Source organism: Lampris incognitus, chromosome 11, assembly GCF_029633865.1.
Source record: "Lampris incognitus isolate fLamInc1 chromosome 11, fLamInc1.hap2, whole genome shotgun sequence".
Lineage (NCBI taxonomy): Eukaryota > Metazoa > Chordata > Actinopteri > Lampriformes > Lampridae > Lampris > Lampris incognitus.
The window spans coordinates 48,304,909-48,324,803 of NC_079221.1; the positions used below are offsets into that span (position 1 = coordinate 48,304,909).

The following is a 19,895-nucleotide window of genomic DNA, read 5'->3' on the forward strand; positions in this document are numbered from 1 at the left end:
TGTATGACAGTTGTTTACCTCTGTTGTTAATACAAGTTTCTGGGGAAATTTTTGAGAAGTCGTAAGATTTTATTTTATTTTTGTTTTTTTAGTAGACATTCTGGTCCACTCATCATTCCAGGTGGGGGCGGTAATGCGCGAAATCGTTGTTTGCTAACCGCTAATAAACCAGAAGAAGATGATGATGACGCTCACGGAAGCAAGCTGTCACTGCTGTAGCACAAAATCAAAAACATAGGAGATGATTATTTTCAAGTCATCGTGTAACGCATTTGATTAAAGCATCGGAGGTCCAGACTGGTCCATGTTGCGTTAACGTCACCTTTTATACCTCTAGGCTTACCTGACGATTTGGAAGTAACACCTGATCGATTCCAAATGGAGGTAAACATCAACGTCGTGGAATCGGCTTTAGCCAGGCTGTCACAATAACGAATCTATAGCATTAACTATGTAGTTAAATGACGTGGAAATTATGTTTGCACAAGTATTATAAAGCTACTAAAATCATGCCAAAAGCTGACTTAAATTTGAAACTGCTCGCAATTTCCATGGTTTAACCAGTGCTCATGATATGTGTCATAAGGAAGTTGTACATTTATATGTTATTTGCACATAATATGTTGCCTGTTGGTAAATAATTTATCTTGGTTAAAATTTGTGTAGCTGCAACAGGACTTTGGTGGATGTAGGGCAGAGACCGTGGCTTCACCCTCACCAAGTGCACCAAAGTCTAAGGTACTGCATACAACGCTGATACGTCTAGTTAGATGTATTTGATTGCGCAAAAAACAACAAAAAAAAAATGGCCATCGGTAGTATTTACTTGTCAAGTTTGCATTGCAAAATTGCATGCATGACTTAATCTATAGATGTTATTTTGTCAACATGTATTTATTTACAAACAACATTTCTCTCCCATGCACAATGAACCTTTCAGTTGGACATGCTTTCTAAAGATGACCTCATCAAGTTTGCCAAGAAGCAGATGGCTGCAATGCAAAAAATGAAAACCAAATGTGCAGGTAGCAATATGCATTTTATGTTTGTGTGAATATGTGCATTTGTATTTGTTATCATTTCTGAATGTCTGCCTACATAGGGCTGTCGAGGTGCATGTTCACAAAATAATCTCTTTTTTTTCTAGATTTGGAAAAAGAAGTTGAAAACATGAAGTCAAAATACAGTGGAAGTAATTCAGATGATTCAATAATGATACAGGTCTGTATGGTCAAGCCCCAGGCAACACTTTTTCATGTTACTCGTGGCTTCTAAAAAACCTTTCAGCTAACATCATTTTGATATGGATAATAAGCAAATTGTAAATATTGGTCTGCATGTGACAGGAGCTGACTAAAAAAATGGATGCTTTGCTAGTGGAGAAGGCAGAGGCTCAGCAAATCCTGGTATTGTCTCGTAAAGACCTTGAGAGGGTAAAGCAGCAGGCTAAGGTGAAGTGAAACACCATTTTGGATTGAATTTATTTGTATAAGTGCCATTTTTAAAAGCTGTAAAAACATATAGGATATTTCAAAATACCTCTGATCTATAATATTAAACTTTATCTCAGCCCTGGACAAAATTATTGTACAAAGGTACATATGATAACATTTATCCAAATTGTTAAAATATATGTTTCTCTACGATTATGAGCAGGATGATCTGGCCATGTTGCAGCATGAACTTGACTGTGTAATAGAAGACCAGCAAAGAAAAATCAAGGCCCTAGAGTACAGCATTGAAGAATCAAACAACAAACACCAAGAGAAAATGACACAACTATTTAAACAACTGAAAAATCAAAAAGGGCGCAACAAAGAGAAAGAGTGTGAAGCTGATGCTGAGCAGCAAGCTGAAAATACAAATGTAAAAGAAGGCATGGGGGACATGCAACATTGTTTAGAAGCTGAAATTGAGAAGGTTCAAGTTGAACTGGAAGTGATTCAACTGCAAAAATCTCAAGAGGTAGCTGAACTCCAGGCAAGCCACCAGAGAGAACTGATGGAGGCCCATAAGGAAGTGGAGAACCTGAGGGAGGAGCTAGCTCAGAAGAGCCTTCAACATGAGGAGGAGATGAGAGCTCTGGAAGAGGACTATGAGATAGAAAGAAGGCGACTTCTATTGCTTCATGATGAGCTGACCGAGCAGCTTGCTCTCAAAGGTGCAGCAGAATTCTTCCTAAGGACATGCCTTACTTGATGAACTGCATTGATCACTTTTGTTTAGCAGTATGTTTTGTACAGCTATACTTTATAGAAAAGCTATTGCTTATTTTTGAATGCTCCTACACCACACAATGTGAAAGTTTATAAAGATATATCACAATTAATTATTTTACCTAATGTTAGTGTCGACTTTTATTTTTTTTAGATAGCTACCTGCAAGATGTACAAGAAGAGGAAGAAGAGCCTGGCCGAGACTCAGCAATTGCAAAGATGCTAGCACTGTCTGGCTGTAGCCAGGGTGACTCCAGCCATGGAGATGGCAAAGACACAGAATCCAGCAGACTGAGAGTTACCCTTGAAGGTTTCCAAGCCCAGAACACCATGTTGCAAGATGAGCTTACCTTGTTGAGTAATGTAAAGGCTGAGCTTGAGGCAGAGCTGGAGAGGGCCAGGGAGGAGTTTCAGTTGGAGAAGGAGGAACTCGTCTTTAAAATTGATGAGCTGCAAATGAACCGGGAGAGTTCCACCACTGATACTGTCATGACCACAGTTTCTATGAGCTATTTACCTGTGGTGACCCCTGAGTCTGACAGACAGAAAACACTTAGGCAGCTCGAACAGAGTGAAGCACCCAAAGATGTAGAGGATATTCTGCCATCTGGTTCCAAAGAGAAGCAGATGGCTTCTCTTTGTCCTGCCCAAGGCCAGCAGCTCTTGAGCCCAGAAGAGGGGCAGAAGCCGATGCAGGGCACTCAAGAACTTCGTGATCTGAGGGTGCAGTGTGAAATTCTGACCAGGGAGAAAGATTCTGCCGTGGCTGAGTACCAGCACACTATGCTCATTCTGCAAGGTTTGGAGCTGGAGCTTGGACAGAAGACCCAGGACTTTGTCTGTCAGTACAAGGCTATGAGGGAACAGGAAGCCAACACGCTGCAGGACCTCCAAGAAAAGATTCAAAAACTCAGCCAGGAGAGGGATGGACTAGCAGAAAATGTCAATGGGGGTACAGAGGAGAAAAATAGCCTAATGGTGAAGGTTCAAGAATTAGAGCAGAAACTTGAAGGCTTGTTAATTGAGAACCAGGCCACAAAAGATATGAATGTAAAGCTCCAAGCTCTCATTGAAGAACACACGATATCAGCAAGCAAGTTAAAGCAAACAGTTGAAGAGCTAACCAAGCAGAATGAGGAAATTTGTTTCCAGCTCCAGATGAAGGAAAATGCAGCTCAAGAGCTGAAGGACATGGTCTGCAGCCTGACCAGAGAACAAAACCAAACACATTCCCTACTCCAGCTCAAAGAGGAAGAGGTAAATACACTGAACAGTGAGAGAGTGAAAGAGATCCAGAGACTAAAGGAGGACAAAGAGAAAGACTTAAATACTTTAAAGAAAGACAAAGGAAGAGAATTAGAGAGTCTACAAAATGAAAAGGAGACTGATGAAGAAAATCTGGAAGAAGAGAGACAAAAAATGGTGGAGACACGGAGAAGAGAAGGAACAGTGTCCTCTTCAGAGCTTACTATTAACAACCTATATAAAGACAATGATGATCTCCAACACAAATTGGAGGAGGCTTCCTCTGCACTTTCCCAAGCCCATGAAGAGAGGGACCTTTTGGACTCCAAACTGGTGGCTCTGGGAGTTCACCTGGAGCAGCAGATTTCTGAAAAACACTGTTTAGAAGCCAGGTTGAATTTCCTAACTGAGGAGTTAGAGCAAACCCAAGCCACAATGAGAGCTCTGGAAGAGTGTCAGTCTGAAGCCATTAAGAGCGCCGCTGTAGAGGTGCAGGAGCTCCAAACTCGTGTAGAGGAGCTGGAAAAGGAAAGGGTCCTTTTAAGAAGAAGTCTTGAAGAAGCTCGGGAAGAGAAAAAGTTGGAAGTAGTTGGAGAAGAGCTACTGGCTCGTATTGAGGATTTAGAGAAAGAGAGAGGCATGTTGACGTGCAGCCTGGAGGATGTGGTAAGTGATACTGAAGGACTGCAGAAAGATCTGGAAGACATGAAGTTGGCCAATAAAAAATTAATAGAAGAAAACCAGAAATCTTTGGCCCAAATGTCTCTGGTGAAACAAGAGAGGGAAAAGGAAACAAGGGAGATGGAGCAGGAGAAAGAGAATATGGATAAAGAAAGGAGTGAGCTTGAAGAACGTCTGGCAGAGAAGGATACACTCATAGTCCAGTTGAGAAGAGAGGTTGCTGCCCTGCAGGTTTGTGGAGTTTATTGTATATTTTGACTATGTAATAGAAATGTTTGAATGTCCACAAAAGATGCTACATGAACATATTTATGCCATTTACTTAGATGTTATGCGATTTCACATTTCTGCTTAGTTCTACTGTCTTCTCATCTTTTGCTGCTCTTTCTCTTCTTTTCTCTGTCTCCCTTTCCAAGGAATCTGCCCAGTCTGCTCCTTCTGAGGAAAACGTACCCAAATGTTTCACTGAGAAAATTGGTATGGACTTGGCCTAATAACTTGCCTCTGTTAATAAGGAACTCCAGCATGAGACTAAGTGTAAAACTACAAATAATTTTGCAAAATTTGGAGGTGCAATTGATAGATCATATACTCTGTTACAAGTAACACAGCCTGTTGTTTATACTAGGTAATCGATTATGTCTGTAACGTTCTTCTTTTCCTTTCCAGCCCACCTCGAAAGAGGAAATAGGGAGAAGGATGAGAAGATGAATAAGATCAAGGCAGTAGCTGTCAAAGCCAAAAAGGAGTTGGACACTAGTAAGAAAGAAGTGCGTGACATTTTTTCTAAACTGTAAACTCGACACCCCTTTTTTATCAGGCGTGTTAGAGTGAAATTTTCCTCTGAAGTGAGAGATAAAGATAAGATCCTTCAATGTTACTGCCACTGTGAAACTTTACTATGAAAGGTAACCCTTTTTTTCTTACTTACAATAACTTCTCTTAAGGAGTGCTCATAAGCTCCCACAGTTGAGTTATGTTTACTGAAACATTAGCAGTCTAGATAGACATGGCATAGTTAAATCAGGAAAGAATATACAGTTGATAAACCCATTATTACAAGATATATATTTGTTCAATTTAGAATGGGGGCAGCATGGGGTGCAGTGGTTAGCACGGTTGCCTCACAGCAAGAAGGTCCTGGGTTTGAACCCTGGGGTTGTCCAACCTTGGGGGTCGTCCTAGGTCGTCCTCTGTGTGGAGTTTGCATGTTCTTCCCATGTCTGCATGGGTTTCCTCCGGGTGCTGTGGTTTCCTCCCACAAGTCCAAACACATGTAGGTCAGGTGAATTGGCTATACAAAATTGTCCCTAGGTGTGAATGTGTATGTACTATGCCGGCCCTGTGATGGCCTGACAGCCTGTCCAGGGTGTCTCCGCGCCTGCCCCCCAGTGACTGCTGGTATAGGCTCCAGCATCCCCGCAACCCCGATTGGGATAAGCGGCTTGGATAATGGAATGGAATGGAAAATTTAGAATGGACATGTGTTTTGATACATTGTAACTTTGAAAGATGAACAGTTTGCCTATATAATTGCAGAGGAAGACTGAATCTTTGTAGCTGATAGGCTATTCTGGTCAGATGTTTGTATTAGTTTGTTGAAGTTTGTCTTACATCTTGCTTTAAGTAGGTGTGAGTAGATACATAAATACCACTGTTTCTCCAGTTTAAGGACATAGTTTTATTACTGAATTTGCTTTTCAGAAGATCCTGAATCATTATTCTCAGAACTCTGATGAATCTGGTCCCTGAATTCTATTCCATCTTAATCTGAGAACGAATTTATTGATCTATGACCACCACTAGTCTTTAAGGCTATGATACGATTTTTTCTCTGATTATTTGTGCTTGGTTACTCAGTTAAATTGGTTATCTGTAGGTGACAATGTTAAAGGAGAAAGTTGAGTCCATGAAGGGGGAGCGGGAGCAGCTGAGTATTTCAATGAAGGATATCATCCACAGTGCTGAAGGCTACAAGGTAGGAGACTGTCACAACTTAAATCCTCTTTAGGACAAGCGTGTCAAATATTGTTCTTTGCAGACAAAACATATCGCAAAGTATAGACTTGCATAGACTTAATACTGTTCACTTTCATTGACAGAAAAAAAATTTTTCAGAAGGACTTGAATCATTTGGATGTCCTCTGTAATAAGCTTGCTAGCACAGTGACTCAATGATAAATAGACTATCTTCGGAAAATAATCCTTTTCTTTTGTATGCATATAACGGCAACATCTATTTATCTGTAATTTTAAACTGGTGACACATCTTGGTCTCTGTTTTGCATGTTTAAAAGTACTTGAATCTAATGGCAACAAGGAGAAAATGATAAGGTGCAAGATTTTGGCAAAGCGGGTTTTATGGCTGCCAAAATTATACCCCTACTCTTCATTTTAGGCTACATTGTTCTCAACCTGTTCCTCTGTTGATTGTTTAAAAGGCTACAAATTACTTTTGTGACTGTATTCACAATCCTTCCCCTATCTTAGGCCTTTATTTTATTTTAGTTGAAAATTAATTTAGAATGAATATTTCGATATTCGTTCGGGAAATGTGCCGAATGTCTGAAGCTTGAAAAAAGTTGTTCTTGACAGCTCTACATGTTTTTGATCTACCTAACTGTTGTCAGTAAACATCTTTGGTTAACAATTTGATAGAGGAAAAAGAATAAAAAGATTGCCTTATAATTGACCCGTACGCTTTGAGCTAGTGCTATGCCCATTGGCCTCATGGAATAGCCTTTAGTTTCCAGTATACTTAATAGATTTACCTACAGTAAGGTCACGATCCAAGATCACTCTCCTGGGTCGCATGATTTTTTTTCCCAAAATGAAATAGAAATGCTGCTGAATCTCGGTGAGCCATAGAGTTACTCAGCATTAAGCTGCCCAGCCATTTATTAATGTGCCCAACCACTGATGAATGCCTGTGTATAAAGACGCAGTTGTTTATGTATGTCCCTGTTGGTGCATGCACAGAACCTGCAGATAGATTACGACAGGCAGACAGAGCAACTGGATAAACAGCGGGAAATTGTGGAGGTTGCGGAGAGACAAATTACCGAACTGACCAAACAATTCAGCGCTGTCATCACACAGGTGAGGGTGTGAACAAACACACACACACACACACACTTCCCTATAATACACAACCGGTCTTTCTGACACTTTTCTTATAACTGGGTTACCATCTAAGTCTCTTGCATTTAGGCATTTTCTAGCTGTGCCTGACAGCCACACTTTCCCAAATAGCCCATTGGATGTGCCTGGTTGAATGTGTTTTTATATAGTTTCCCCTCCCCATAATTCTCTCTTTCCAGTGACGGAACAACAGGCGGGTAAATGGAGCAGTGCTTGGGTTCCAGCTGTTGTGTGCTAGTGAAGTACTTTTTCAAAAAGACTTGTACACAAACTGATAAGCCAAAATGTTATGACCACCTGCCTTATATTCAGTTGATCCCCGTGTGCTTCCACAACAGTGCTGACCCACCGAGGCATGGACTCGAGTTGGGTGCTAGTAGCACCCAACTCTTTCCAGAAGTGGAGCTTCATAAAGCTGCCTGTTTGCATGTAGTGTGGTAGTGTCAGAATCAGAATCAGGTTTATTGGCTATGTAGGTTTGCACATACATGGATTTGACTCCAGTTTCGTTCCTCTCTGTGTACTTAACATAGAATAACAACGCAACAACACAACAGTCTTTAGATATATACACAAGGGTTGACTGTACACAGGCGAAATAAGAGGCAATATAGTGCAGAGAACATATCAGATGTGGAAATAAATGTTAGCAGGTTACTTACATACGTACATGCCTGAGGTAGATGGACATGACAGAACATACCAGTGTACGTGCAGTGTAAGTACAGTATAAACAAGTGGTTGGATGTATTTTACAATGTTAAGTGTTCATTTGAATGGCAGCCCGTGGAAAGAAACTGTTTTTCTATCTGGTTGTTTTGGGATACAGTGCTTTTTAGCACCTGTCAAAGGGGAGGAGTTGGAACAGGTTGTGACCAGGGTGTGATGGGTCTGCAGTGAGGTTGCCTGCCTGTTTGCTGAGTGTGGCAATGTACAGGTCCTGAATGGAGGACAGGTTGGCGCCATGATTTTCTCTGCAGACTTAACTGTCCGTTGCAGTCTATCCTTGCCCTGTTTGGTGGCCAGTCCAAACCAGACTGATAGATGTGCAGAGAACAGACTGGATTATTGCAGTGTAGAGCTGAATCAGCAGTTCCTGAGGCAGTTTGAACTTCTTAAGCTGGCAGAGAAAGTACATCCTCTGCTGGGCCTTTTTGATGATTGTCCATGTTGGATGCACACCTTAGGTCCTGGGAGATTGTGAAACCCAGAAATCTGTAGGTTTTCACCACAGACTCCATGCTGTTGAGTGTAGTAACAGGGGTCAGTGTTGGGGGGCTCCTCCTGAAGTCCATTGTCATCTCCATAGTTTTGAGCACGTTCAGCTTCAGGTTGTTAAGGCCGCACCAGAGGGCCAGCTGTTCAATCTCCCATCTATATGCAGACTCATCACCATCCCAAAGAAGGCCACTGATTGTTGTGTCATCTGCCAACTTCAGGAGTTTAACAGACGGGTCTCCTGAGGTATACTCATTTGTATAGAGGGAGAAGAGTAGAGGGGAGAGCACACATCCCTGGGGGGGTGGGGGGCAGTTCTGATTGTCCGGGTGCTGGATGTGATTTTCCCCAGCCTCACCAGCTGCCTCCTGTCTGTCACTTTTTAATCCACTGGCAGATGGGGGCTGGTACAGTGAGCTGGGTGAATTTGGAGTGGGGGATATCTGGGATGATGGTGTTGAATGCTGAGCTGAACTCCACAAACAGGACACTTGCGTGTGTCCCTGGGGAATCGAGGTGTTGGAAGATGTAGTACAATCCATGTTGACTGCATCCTCCACTGATCTGTTTGTTTGGGAGGTAAACTGCAGGGGGTCGAGCAGGAGGCCCGTGATTTCCTTCAGGTGGGCCAACACCAGTCTCTCGAAGGATTTCATGACCACAGACGTTAGGGCAATGGGCCTGTAGTCATTTAAATTATGATACGGGGTTTCTTGAGGACCGGGATGATAGTGGGGCTCTTGAAACAGTAAGGGACCTCACACAGCTCCAGTGAATTGTTGAAGTTCATTGTGAAAATGAGGGCCAGCTGGTCAGCACACACTTTCAGAAAGGAGGGTGACACGCCATCTGGGCCCAGTGCCTTCATGGTCTTCTGTCTCTGGAAGAGCTGGCGCACGTCCTCAACACAGATCCTGAGCGAGGTTGAGGGGTTGGTGGGGAGGGGAGATGGGCTAGCAGGGGTTGCAGTTTGTTTCGTGTGGCCGGAGAGGGTGAGTTGTGTGAAAATTGGCTTATCAAACCTGCAGTAATACACGTTCAGGTTGTCAGCCAGTTGATGGTTTTCTGCAGTGTGGGGGTGGTCTACTGTAATTGGGACTGCAAGAGACTGCAAGCCTCTCCACACAGACGCAGGATCGTAAGATGAAAACCTGTTTTTCAACTTTTCAGAGCAGTGCCTTTTTGCCACTCCTTAGTCAGTATATTTCTGGCTTGGTTGTACCGGATCCTATCTCCACACATTTAGGCTTCCTCTTTGGCCTGACGAAGGTGCCTGAGTTTTGCTGTGAACCAGGGCTTGTTGTTGTTGAAGGTACAGAAAGTTTTGGTGGGCACACACATGTTCTGTGGTGGTTTAAAAGCAGTTGTTAATGATTATTGAGAATAATTCAGTGATGTTACTTTGTCACTTGGTGAAAGAATGCCTTGTGGTTTTAGCCCTACAGACTAATATGCCAGCTTACTTTAATTTCTAGCTGTCAAATTGACTATTTGTAACAAAGAATAAGGATACCTGAATGTACCGATATACCTTGCTCATGAGTATTTTTATGCCGCAACCAACCTCACACATCACCAACCCTAGAATGAGTTGCTGAACAATGAGAAAGAGGACATCCTGGCTGCTATGGAGATCTTGAAGAGCACAGTGAGGCAGCTGGAGGCCCAGAGCCAGGAGCTTCACAGACACACAGCCAGTCTGGAAGCAGACCTACTGGCTGAGAGAACTCTGAAAGAACACAAGATCAAGGTAAGATAGATGGAGGAAGAGACTGACACAGTTTGAGCAAAATCTTTCAGGAAAGTTTTGAGTGAGTGCTTACATTTGCCCTGAACTCTCTACCCTTCAGTTGTATCAGCTATATTCATTTATGTCCCCCTTTGATTGCGTGTCTGTGTGTGTACGCGTGTGTGTGTGTTTGTATGTCACCCCAGGAGCTTTCAACTGCTATGAATAGGGTAGAGGAGCTGACCATTCAGCTTTGCAAGCAGGAGCAACAGTCTCAAAACACTGCCCAGGAACTGGACCAGCTACGCAAGGTGCGTATATGCACATATTACACAAGCTACATATCGCTACCACATGCTTCATACACACACAAACAGATAAGCCAATCAGAATCTCCTTAGGTGGGGTCCATTCAAGCCGTTGCATTTGTCTGTTTGCTCTCCCTTTGCCTCCCTCTCTGCTAAACCACACCACTCAGAAAGGAAAAGAGCTATTCTTGCGGACAGAAACAAAACTTACCCCATCATGGACGAGGCCAATGGAAATCAACATTCAAACCAAAAGAAAGGGGGCCCAAGAAATGATCATTTCCAGTGCAGAAAGAACATTACTCACTGCACCATTAGCAAAAGTAGCCACGGCGAGATTATCTTTATCTAAAAGAGCCCATAATTTTCAATTCAAATTGTTTTCTGTCTTAAATCTGACTTTAAGGGGGCATCCAGGTAGCATAGTGGTCTATTCCGTTGCCTACCAACACGGGGATCACCGGATCGAATCCCCGTGTTACCTCCGGCTTGGTCGGGCGTCTCTACAGAAACAATTGGCCATGTCTGCGGGTAGGAGCGGGATGTGGGTGTGTGTCCTGGTTGCTCCTCTGGTCGGTCGGGACGCCTGTGCGGGGGGGAGGGGGAACTGGGGGGAATAGCGTGATCCTCCTACGCGCTACATCCCCCTGGTGAAACTCCTCACTGTCAGGTGACAAGAAGCGGCTGGCGACTCCACATGTATCGAAGGGATGTGGTAGTCTGCAGCCCTCCCCAGGTCGACGGGGGGGGGCAGCAACCAGGACAGCTCGGAAGAGTAGGGTAATTGGCCGGATACAACTGGGGAGAAAGGGTGGGGGGTCTGACTTTAAGACATTGCTTTATTTATTAATATTTATGTATTAATAAAATACATTTTGTCACCTTATTTTTTTCTTCAATGTCAAACTTGATTTCTCTCACCTATTTTATCTTTTGGTTTTCCATGAAAAAACTGGCTTCATGCTCAGAGATAGATGAAAGGTTAAGTCTTCTGCCCCTGGATCTGCGTGTGCCCAGTCAGGCCCAATACTAGATTCCACCAGACCTTTTCTCATGTGCCCCCCCCCCGCCCCCATTGCCTGTTGGCCTGTCTTTCTTCTGTATGAATAAAGATGTGAAACACTGAGGATAATCGGACTATCCACAACTTTTCATTTTGAGCTAGACTAAAATCCAGTTTAGTCATGTTCAAAAACTCACTTAAGGTACTGCACAAGTATTATCCCCCCCCCCCCCTTTTCTCCCCAGTTGTATCAATTACCCCACTCTTCTGAGCCGTCCGAGTCACTGCTCCACCCCCTCTGCCGATTCGGGGAGGGCTGCAGACTACCACATGCCTCCTCCGATACATGTGGAGTCGCCAGCCGCTTCTTTTCACCTGACAGTGAGGAGTTTCACCAGGGGGATGTAGCGCATGGGAGGATCACGCTATTCCCCCCAGTTCCCCCTGCCCCCTGAACAGGCGCCCCGACTGACCAGAAGAGGCGCTAGTGCAGCGACTAGGACACATCTGGCTTCCCACCTGCAGACATGGGCAATTCTGTCTGTAGGGATGCCCGACCAAGCCGGAGGTAACACAGGGATTCGAACCACCAATCCCCGTGTTGGTAGGCAATGGAATAGACCACCACGCCACCCAGACACCACACTGCACAAGTATTTTGTTGTATATAGTTGCAGTATTTAATTTCCAATCTTAATCCAATCAACAAACACTGAAATCTACACTAAATCTGTCAGGGAGTGAGCAGGGACTTTGTTATACAGCTAGGTCAACCACTGCAAAATGTTCAACCGGCAACTGGAATTTAGTATATGGGTAGGTTAGAGCTCACCCAGACCAGTTTCACCTGAGTTTCTGGAGCATTTGCAGGCAAGCTAGCAAAAAGTATGTCAACAGAATACTTACTGATTTTCTATTACTCAGTTGGTTTCTACAACACAACAGATTTACCACGGGAGTCCACTCGGATTGTCACAGTTTACAGACCAAAAGGATGAGTTTGTTTTTAGGGAAGATTAATTTGAATTCTAATGCTTAGTTCAGTTTAGAGTACCTAACAGTGGAATGACTTGCTTTGTTTAGCTTGGTTCCAGCTATCACACAGTGTGTTGTCTATCCCAGTAGGAAGCCCAACAAAGTTGTCTACTGGGCATGGAGATGGCAGATTACGAACGACTGGTCAAAGAACTCAACATGAAGATAACGAAGAAAGAAGCATGTCTTGATGAGATGAATGCCCAAATAAACAACCACATCCAAAGGGAGGACTTGCTCAACAAGGAAATTGGTAAGAAGGGTAACAATTATTCACAAACACACATTCTACTTGAGGCACTTAAAGTTACACATGTAAGACCTTCACCATAATTTAGCCAAAATTCTGTTAGTAGGTCGGAAGATGTGAGGATTGATGATTAACATAATAAGGGGTGCTAATTTTTTGAGTCGTTCATAATTTATCACTTATTAACAGTGGTAAACAAAGTACACAACCCCGTTATTTCAGGAATCAGGAAATCAGGAATACCTATACTTAAGTCAAAGTATTGGTACTCCTGATCAAATAACACTCAACTACAAGTGAAAGTTGTTGATTCCAACTTCTACCTGAGTTAACCTGAGTTAAAGTATTGGAGTACTTGTTTTCAAACAGCACGTGTTCAGCAGTAACAGTATATCTATCTATATATATATATATATATATAGACACACACACACACACACACATACATAGTACATATACATATATACTATATATATATATACACGTTTTTCCCAAAACAGTCAATGGTGTTGTGAGTGCTCAACTAATGAGGAGCAGACTATCAACACGGATACAAGAAAAAAGATTTTAATAAAATGCAGTACAGGCCTGTTTCGTGCATCTCGCACTCATCATCTCCTAATGTGTTTGTGTTTCAACAAAGAATCATACAGTTTGCGTTGCCCAGCATCAAATATCTCCTTTGTAACTATAAGTAAAACGTCTATGTTATCCCCCCCATTAGATGATACACATGTGACATTTATTGGAGTTTTTTTATTTTTTTTATTGTTTTTTAAAATATATTTTAACTGCCTGTCCTTCCAACTGTGCCCCAACACCACCCCAATATATAATTCACATAAATTACTTTGTTATATTTTTAATGTAGGCCATTTCAACAGTGCCCTGGCCCCTAAATGCTTTTCAAAACAAATCCCAGTCCCATTGGTTGTAATGTTTTCTACCCCTCCATTGGTTGCTGTGCGTCATAAATACCTACCTCATTGGTTGTTATAGTTTAAATGTTTCCCCATCTGATTGGTTGCTGTCCAACCGACATTAGGGGCGTGACGCTGGGCAACGCAAACTGTATGATTCTTTGTTGAAACACATTAGCAGATGATGAGTGCGAGACGCACGAAACAGGCCTGTACTGCTATGCATTAAAATCTTTTTTCCTGTATCCGTATATATATGTGTGTATATAGATACATATATTTATCTGTTTTTGATGTGGTGCTAAGTGGTGCTCACCGAGTCTGTATTTTGTCAGCGTATTTCTCAAATTTGTTTCTTTTATTTTAGTTAATGTATAATTAATTTGTTTCTTTTATTTTAGTTAATGTAATTAACTAAAATAAAGCTAAAATAAAAGAAACAAATTTAAATGTAAAACTAAAATAAGAGAAACAAATTTAAATGTAAAACAAAAATAAAAGAAACAAATTTTTTCTTTTATTTTAGTTAATGTAACCTTTATTTTAGTTAATCTGCTAATGTATAGTCTCTGTCTAGGGCCAAATAGCATTGCATCTTGCTTTGTGGTTTTGTTTTGGATTGCCAATATTCGTAATAATTGTCTTTTACTTGTGAGGAAATTTGTTTAAGCCGAATATGTTGTGCCCTGTGATTGACTGGCGGCCTGTCCAGGGTGTCTCCCCGCCTGCCGCCCAATAACTGCTGGGATAGGCTCCAGCATCCCCGTGATCCTGAGAGCAGGATAAGCGGTTTGGATAATGGATGGATGTTGTGTAGTCTGCACCTGGTTTTGTGCCTTTAAAGTGTTAGCATGTGTTAGTGGAACAGGATGGGTGAAGACCAGGTTGGTAGGAGAATTCTTATCTTTGCTCAACTCTTGGTATTGCAAGGCTTTATAATGGAAAGAGTGTGGGTCACTGAATTTTAGGTGTTTCTAGAATTTAATTGCCCTTTTTTTAATTTTGATCAGAAGAGGATATTGGCCTAATTCTGTCTCAGATCCATTGTTTGTAGTGTGCCGATGGATTTTTAAGGATGTTTTTGCAAAACTCAACATGCAGGGTCTCAGTTGGATGTTTTTCCCATTTATCTAGTTCCTGACTTGCAAGTGGGCGCCAACTTCGCTGCCATGAAGGGCGATTGGTTCTATCACTGATGTAAATATTTTTAGCCAAATTCGGATTGGAATTTCAAAAGGAATTTGACTTTTATGGCAAGTAAAGCCCTTCCTCTTAGTTCATTCACTGCCATGTTGAATTTTCCTTTACAATTGATTCTAAGGCCTAGGTAGGTGTAATCTAGTGTATTTTCAATTTCATTTGGTCCGAATATAAATATGTGCTGTCTTCCCTAATGTCTGGATCTTTTTTGAAACTACTAATACTACTTTCAGCTGCTCCCGTTAGGGGTCGCCACAGCGGATCATCCGTTTCCATCTCTTCCTGTCCTCTGCATCTTCCTCTGTCCCACCGGCCACCTGCATGTCCTCCCTCACCACATCCATACACCTCCTTTTGGCCTTCCTCTTTTCCTCTTCCCTGCCAGCTCCATATTCAGCCTCCGTCTCCCAATATACCCAGCATCTCTCCCCCACACATGTCCAAGCCATCTCAATCTTGCCTCTCTTGCTTTGTCTCCAAACCGTCCAACCTGAGCTGTCCCTCTAATATAATCCTTCCTAATCCTGTCCTTCTTCGTCTTCTTCGTCTGGATCTATTTTGAAAGATTAATATTTTAGTTTTGTTCTTGTTAACTGCCAGGGCCCAGGTCTGGCAAAACTTTTGAAGAGGCTCTAATTGAATCTGGAATCCTCCCTCCGTTGGTGAAAGGACTGCATAGAGTAGGAATCACTGTTGAGCAGAGTGAATCCAGGTGCCGATGACTTTTCCAGTATGGTTGCCAACTCATTAATGTATATGTTAAATAGTTTGGCTTAAAGAGCTACCCTGTCTCATTTTGCACTCCTGAGGGATATATTCAGTTCTTTTGGATTCAATTTTAATGCCACACTATGTCTGTGAATGTTCTCATTCATCCAGGTCATGGTTATCCAAAGGAGTTGAATCAAGTGCTGGACTTGGTATATATCTGTGAAGACGTTTCGCCTCTCATCCAAGAGGCTTCCTCAGTTCGTGCCCTTCTGACTAGACCAAGCTAGTCTGACTGGCTGGTGATGAGACTCAGTATTTATCCTCTAGGAGTCGTTGTCAGAGCTATCGATATGCGTGGCTCTTTGTGTTCCGATGTTTACCAACACCCGTCGCTAACAGAGCCATAGATATGAGTGGCTCTTTTGTGACCAATGTTTGGCCGCGCCCGTCGTTATCGGAGCTATTGATATGCGTGGCTCTCCTGTGCTCCGATGTCCAGCCGCGCCCGTCACCATCGGAGCTGTTGATTTGCATTTCTTTAGCATAGACAGTCGTTGGGGGTGTTACTTTCGACTTCATTATTCAGTGGTCATGAGTCATTGGAGCCATTAGTGACAGACTGTTGTTCTTGGAGGCTAGGCTTCTTGAGTCTCCTGGGTAGAGATGAAAGGACGGCATTGTAAGTGGAAGATAGGTGGTGTTGCAGACCTCCTCCTCTGTTGAGCGATGGTTTTTCCAGTTTCACATAGATGTCTTCCTTCACCCCTCTTTCAAACCATCTATCTTCTCTGTCCAAAATGTGTATGTTGCTGTCCTTGAAGGAGTGTGTCTTCTCCTTTAGGTGTAGATAGACTGCTGAGTCTTGTCCCGAGGAGATTGGCCTTCTGTGTTGGGCCATCCGTTTGTGTAGTGGTTGTTTGGTTTCTCCTATGTATAGGTTAGTGCAATCTTCATTGCATTGTACAGCATACACCAGATTGCTTTTTCGGGTGTGTGGTACACTGTCTTTGGGATAAACCAGTCTTTGCCTGAGTGTGTTGCTGGGTTTGAAGTATACCGGGATGCGGTGTTTGTTGAAAATTCTCCTGAGATTCTCTGAGACTCCAGAAAAATATGGGATGGTTGTGCTATTCCTTCTGTTCCTTTTCTCCTCGTCGCTCACCTGGTTGGTCTTTTTGGAACGTGTTGCAGTTTTCACAAAGGTCCAACTGGGGTAGCCGCAGGTTTTTAAAGCTCCCCTCAGGTGTTTGTGTTCTTCTTGTTGGGCCTGAGTGTTGCTGGGCACATTGTCAGCTCTGTGTTGCAGAGTTCTGATGACGCCCAGTTTGTGTTCCAGAGGGTGGTGTGAGTCGAAAAGTAGATATTGGTGTGTGTGTGTAGGTTTCCTGTAAACCCCAGTGTGGAGGCTCCTGTCTTCCCCAATGTGGACGTCACAGTCCAAGAAGGGCAAACTGTTGTTCTTTACGTCTTCCCTTGTGAACTTAATGTTCTTGTCCACTGAGTTGATGTGTTTGGTGAACGCTTGCGCCTCTTGTGTTTGGATTTTGACCCATGTGTCGTCCACATATCTGAACCAGTGGCTCGGAGGTGTTCCTCTGAAGGAGTTCAGGGCCCTGTGTTCTACCTCTTCGATATATAAGTTGGCCACAATTGGCGATACTGGTGAGCCCATTGCACAGCTGTGTTTCTGTCTGTAAAACTGGCCCCTTAATTGGAAATATGTAGTGTTCAGGCAAAGGTCCAGTGGTTGGCAAATCTGGTCTGGGCTGAGTTGGTCCTATTGTGGAAGGTGTGGTCCCATAGCAAACGTTGCCTCACAGTTTCCAAAGCCTCCATGGTTGGGATGCAGGTGAATAACGAGGTCACGTTGTAGGATACCATGGTTTCATCCGGTTCCAGTTAATGCCACACTAGTTCCCGAGTACATTGATTTTATAATGTCATATGTTTTACCCCCTACACCACGTTCAATTAATTTGTAAAACAATCCATAATGCCAAATGGAATCAAATGCTTTTTTGAAGTCAACAAAACAAGTGAATAATTTATTTTTATTTTGAGTATGTTTTTCAATTAGGTGTGTAGGGTGTAAATATGATCAGTAGTGCGGTAATTTGGTAAGAATCCAATCTGGCTTTTACTCAAGTAATCGTGTTTCATAAGGAACTTTATGAGCCGGGAGTTAATAATACTGAGAAAGAATTGGAAACAGATGATCCACTGTGGCAACCCCTAACAGGAGCAGCCAAAAGTAGTAGTAGTAGTAATAGTAGTTAATAATACTGTAGAATACCTTCCCCAGGTTACTGTTCACACAGATGCCTCTGTAGTTGTTGAGGTCAAATGTATCCCCACTTTTGTAAACTGGTGTAACTACTCTGTGATTCTAGATATCAGGGAAATATCCCACACTCAGAACTAGATTAAATAATTTAAGTGTAACAGATTGGAAGTTTTCATTCATAGATTTTAGCATTTCGTTTAAAATGTCATCAGACCCATACGCTGTTTGGATTGCAACTTGTCAATTTGGACTAAAAGCTCCTGCTCTGTGATGGGGGAGTCAAGTGGATTTTGATAGTCCTTGATGGAAAGTTCTAATTTTTCTAGTTTGCTTCTGATGTTTTCTTGGTCCCTGTTTTGATCTGATTGCACCCTCTTAAAAAGAGTTTGGAAATAGTTTGTCCAGATATCTCCATCTTGTATCACTAATTCTTGATTTGTTTTTTTGTTTTTTTTTAAGTGATTCCTATTGTCCCAAAACTTGAGTTTATTTTGTAGTAGTTACACCTGGATAAAACAGTCGTTTTCCCGGAAATCAGTTCTTCTGCGCCGCTCCAAAACAGTAGCCTACACAGCAAATTAGGCTGTGTTGCCACTGGCAGCTACTGTTTTAGAGCAGCGAAGAAGAATTTGTTCCGTATAATTTAGTATAACAGCTAGCAAAATGTCAGCAATTTGGGAATATTTTACACTGCAATATCCCACCAGTAAAATGGCAATGTGTACAGTATGCAAGGCTATAGTTTCGAGGGGTGGCACTAGTGTTGCCAGTTTCAACACCAACAATCTTATAAAGCATTTGAAGACACATCATCTAAAGAGCACGATGAGTTCAATAAGGCAAAGGGGGGGGGCACAAACTGCAGCAGTAAACTTTTGAAACCGCATTCCAACAACACAGTAAATTCCACAAAGACAGCGCAAAAGTGACAAAGATAACTGACAAACTTGTCGAATTCATTGTTCTGGGCGACAGACCCCTGTCAGTCATCGAAAAAGTTCAGGTATCGGAATCGGGACGGAAAAAATTGGTATTGGAACATCTATAGTTTCTACCCTGGTTAAATAAAGGTTTAAAAAGGAGATCATAACCCTCTTTTGCTGGCTAAATATTCAAATAAAAATTAGATCAAAACAATATGAGGCTATAATTAGCAAGCTGAAAAAAATGTAAATAGTTGACATCCACTTTACATTAAAAGGCTCATCTGACATAGTTTGTACCTGAATAAAAACTGGAATGTTCTTTGTTCGAAATTCATGTTGCAGTTGAATTAGTTTAGGCCACTTCAAAAGCACTTTATTGATGCTGAACTATGAGGAGATGTCACTGAAATTATGTGTATGTGTATGTGTGTGTATGTCTCCAGAGGCTCTGAAGTCCCAGCTAGAACAGGGGAAGGAAAAGACCTCCAAGATGAAACAGCTGCTGGTCAAGTCCAAAAAGGACTTAGCCAATGTGAAAGAACAGGTCTGTTTGTATAGCTGCATTCAAACATTGTGTAACGTTACTGCAATCACTTTTCCAGCTCTGATGTTGGTTTTCCTCCTCTGTTCACACCCATAAGATTTACATAGTGTTCGTTCACACGTAATATGACCCTTCCTCCTGTCTCTCACTTGTATAGGATAACTTTTATTTTATTGTAGATGATGTAAATGCTAACTACCATGCAACTGCCTATTGAGTTCATCCTCTGCAGTAGATTGACCCCTCTTAGGTCAGTTCATTTGCCAGATATTTTTAAATATTCTGTTACTCTTGATGGTTTACAAATACAGTGCCGTGAAAAGGTATTTGACCCCTTCCTGATATCCTCTATTTTACATATAACACTTAATGGTTTCAGATCCTCAAACAAAATGTATTTTTAAGACAAGGAGAACCTGAATTAACAGAAAATACCGAATCAGAATCAAGTTTTTTGGCCATGTAGGTTTGCACATACATGGAA

General features: G+C 42.2%; 1 protein-coding gene across 1 annotated transcript in view; it reads left to right on the top strand.

Annotated features, from left to right (window-relative positions):
* Positions 1-249: 249 nt before the first annotated feature.
* LOC130120620 (GRIP and coiled-coil domain-containing protein 2) overlaps positions 250-19,895 on the top strand; it is a 48,241-nt gene continuing 28,595 nt past the window's right edge. The window contains exons 1-15 of the mRNA XM_056289267.1: positions 250-384; positions 667-738; positions 941-1,025; positions 1,148-1,221; positions 1,347-1,451; positions 1,657-2,161; positions 2,371-4,373; positions 4,559-4,619; positions 4,812-4,912; positions 6,022-6,120; positions 7,122-7,241; positions 10,087-10,251; positions 10,437-10,541; positions 12,667-12,829; positions 19,311-19,411. Coding sequence (XP_056145242.1) covers positions 379-384; positions 667-738; positions 941-1,025; positions 1,148-1,221; positions 1,347-1,451; positions 1,657-2,161; positions 2,371-4,373; positions 4,559-4,619; positions 4,812-4,912; positions 6,022-6,120; positions 7,122-7,241; positions 10,087-10,251; positions 10,437-10,541; positions 12,667-12,829; positions 19,311-19,411 — 3,765 coding nt within the window. The 5' untranslated portion in view covers positions 250-378. The remainder of the gene's footprint in view (positions 385-666; positions 739-940; positions 1,026-1,147; positions 1,222-1,346; positions 1,452-1,656; positions 2,162-2,370; positions 4,374-4,558; positions 4,620-4,811; positions 4,913-6,021; positions 6,121-7,121; positions 7,242-10,086; positions 10,252-10,436; positions 10,542-12,666; positions 12,830-19,310; positions 19,412-19,895) is intronic.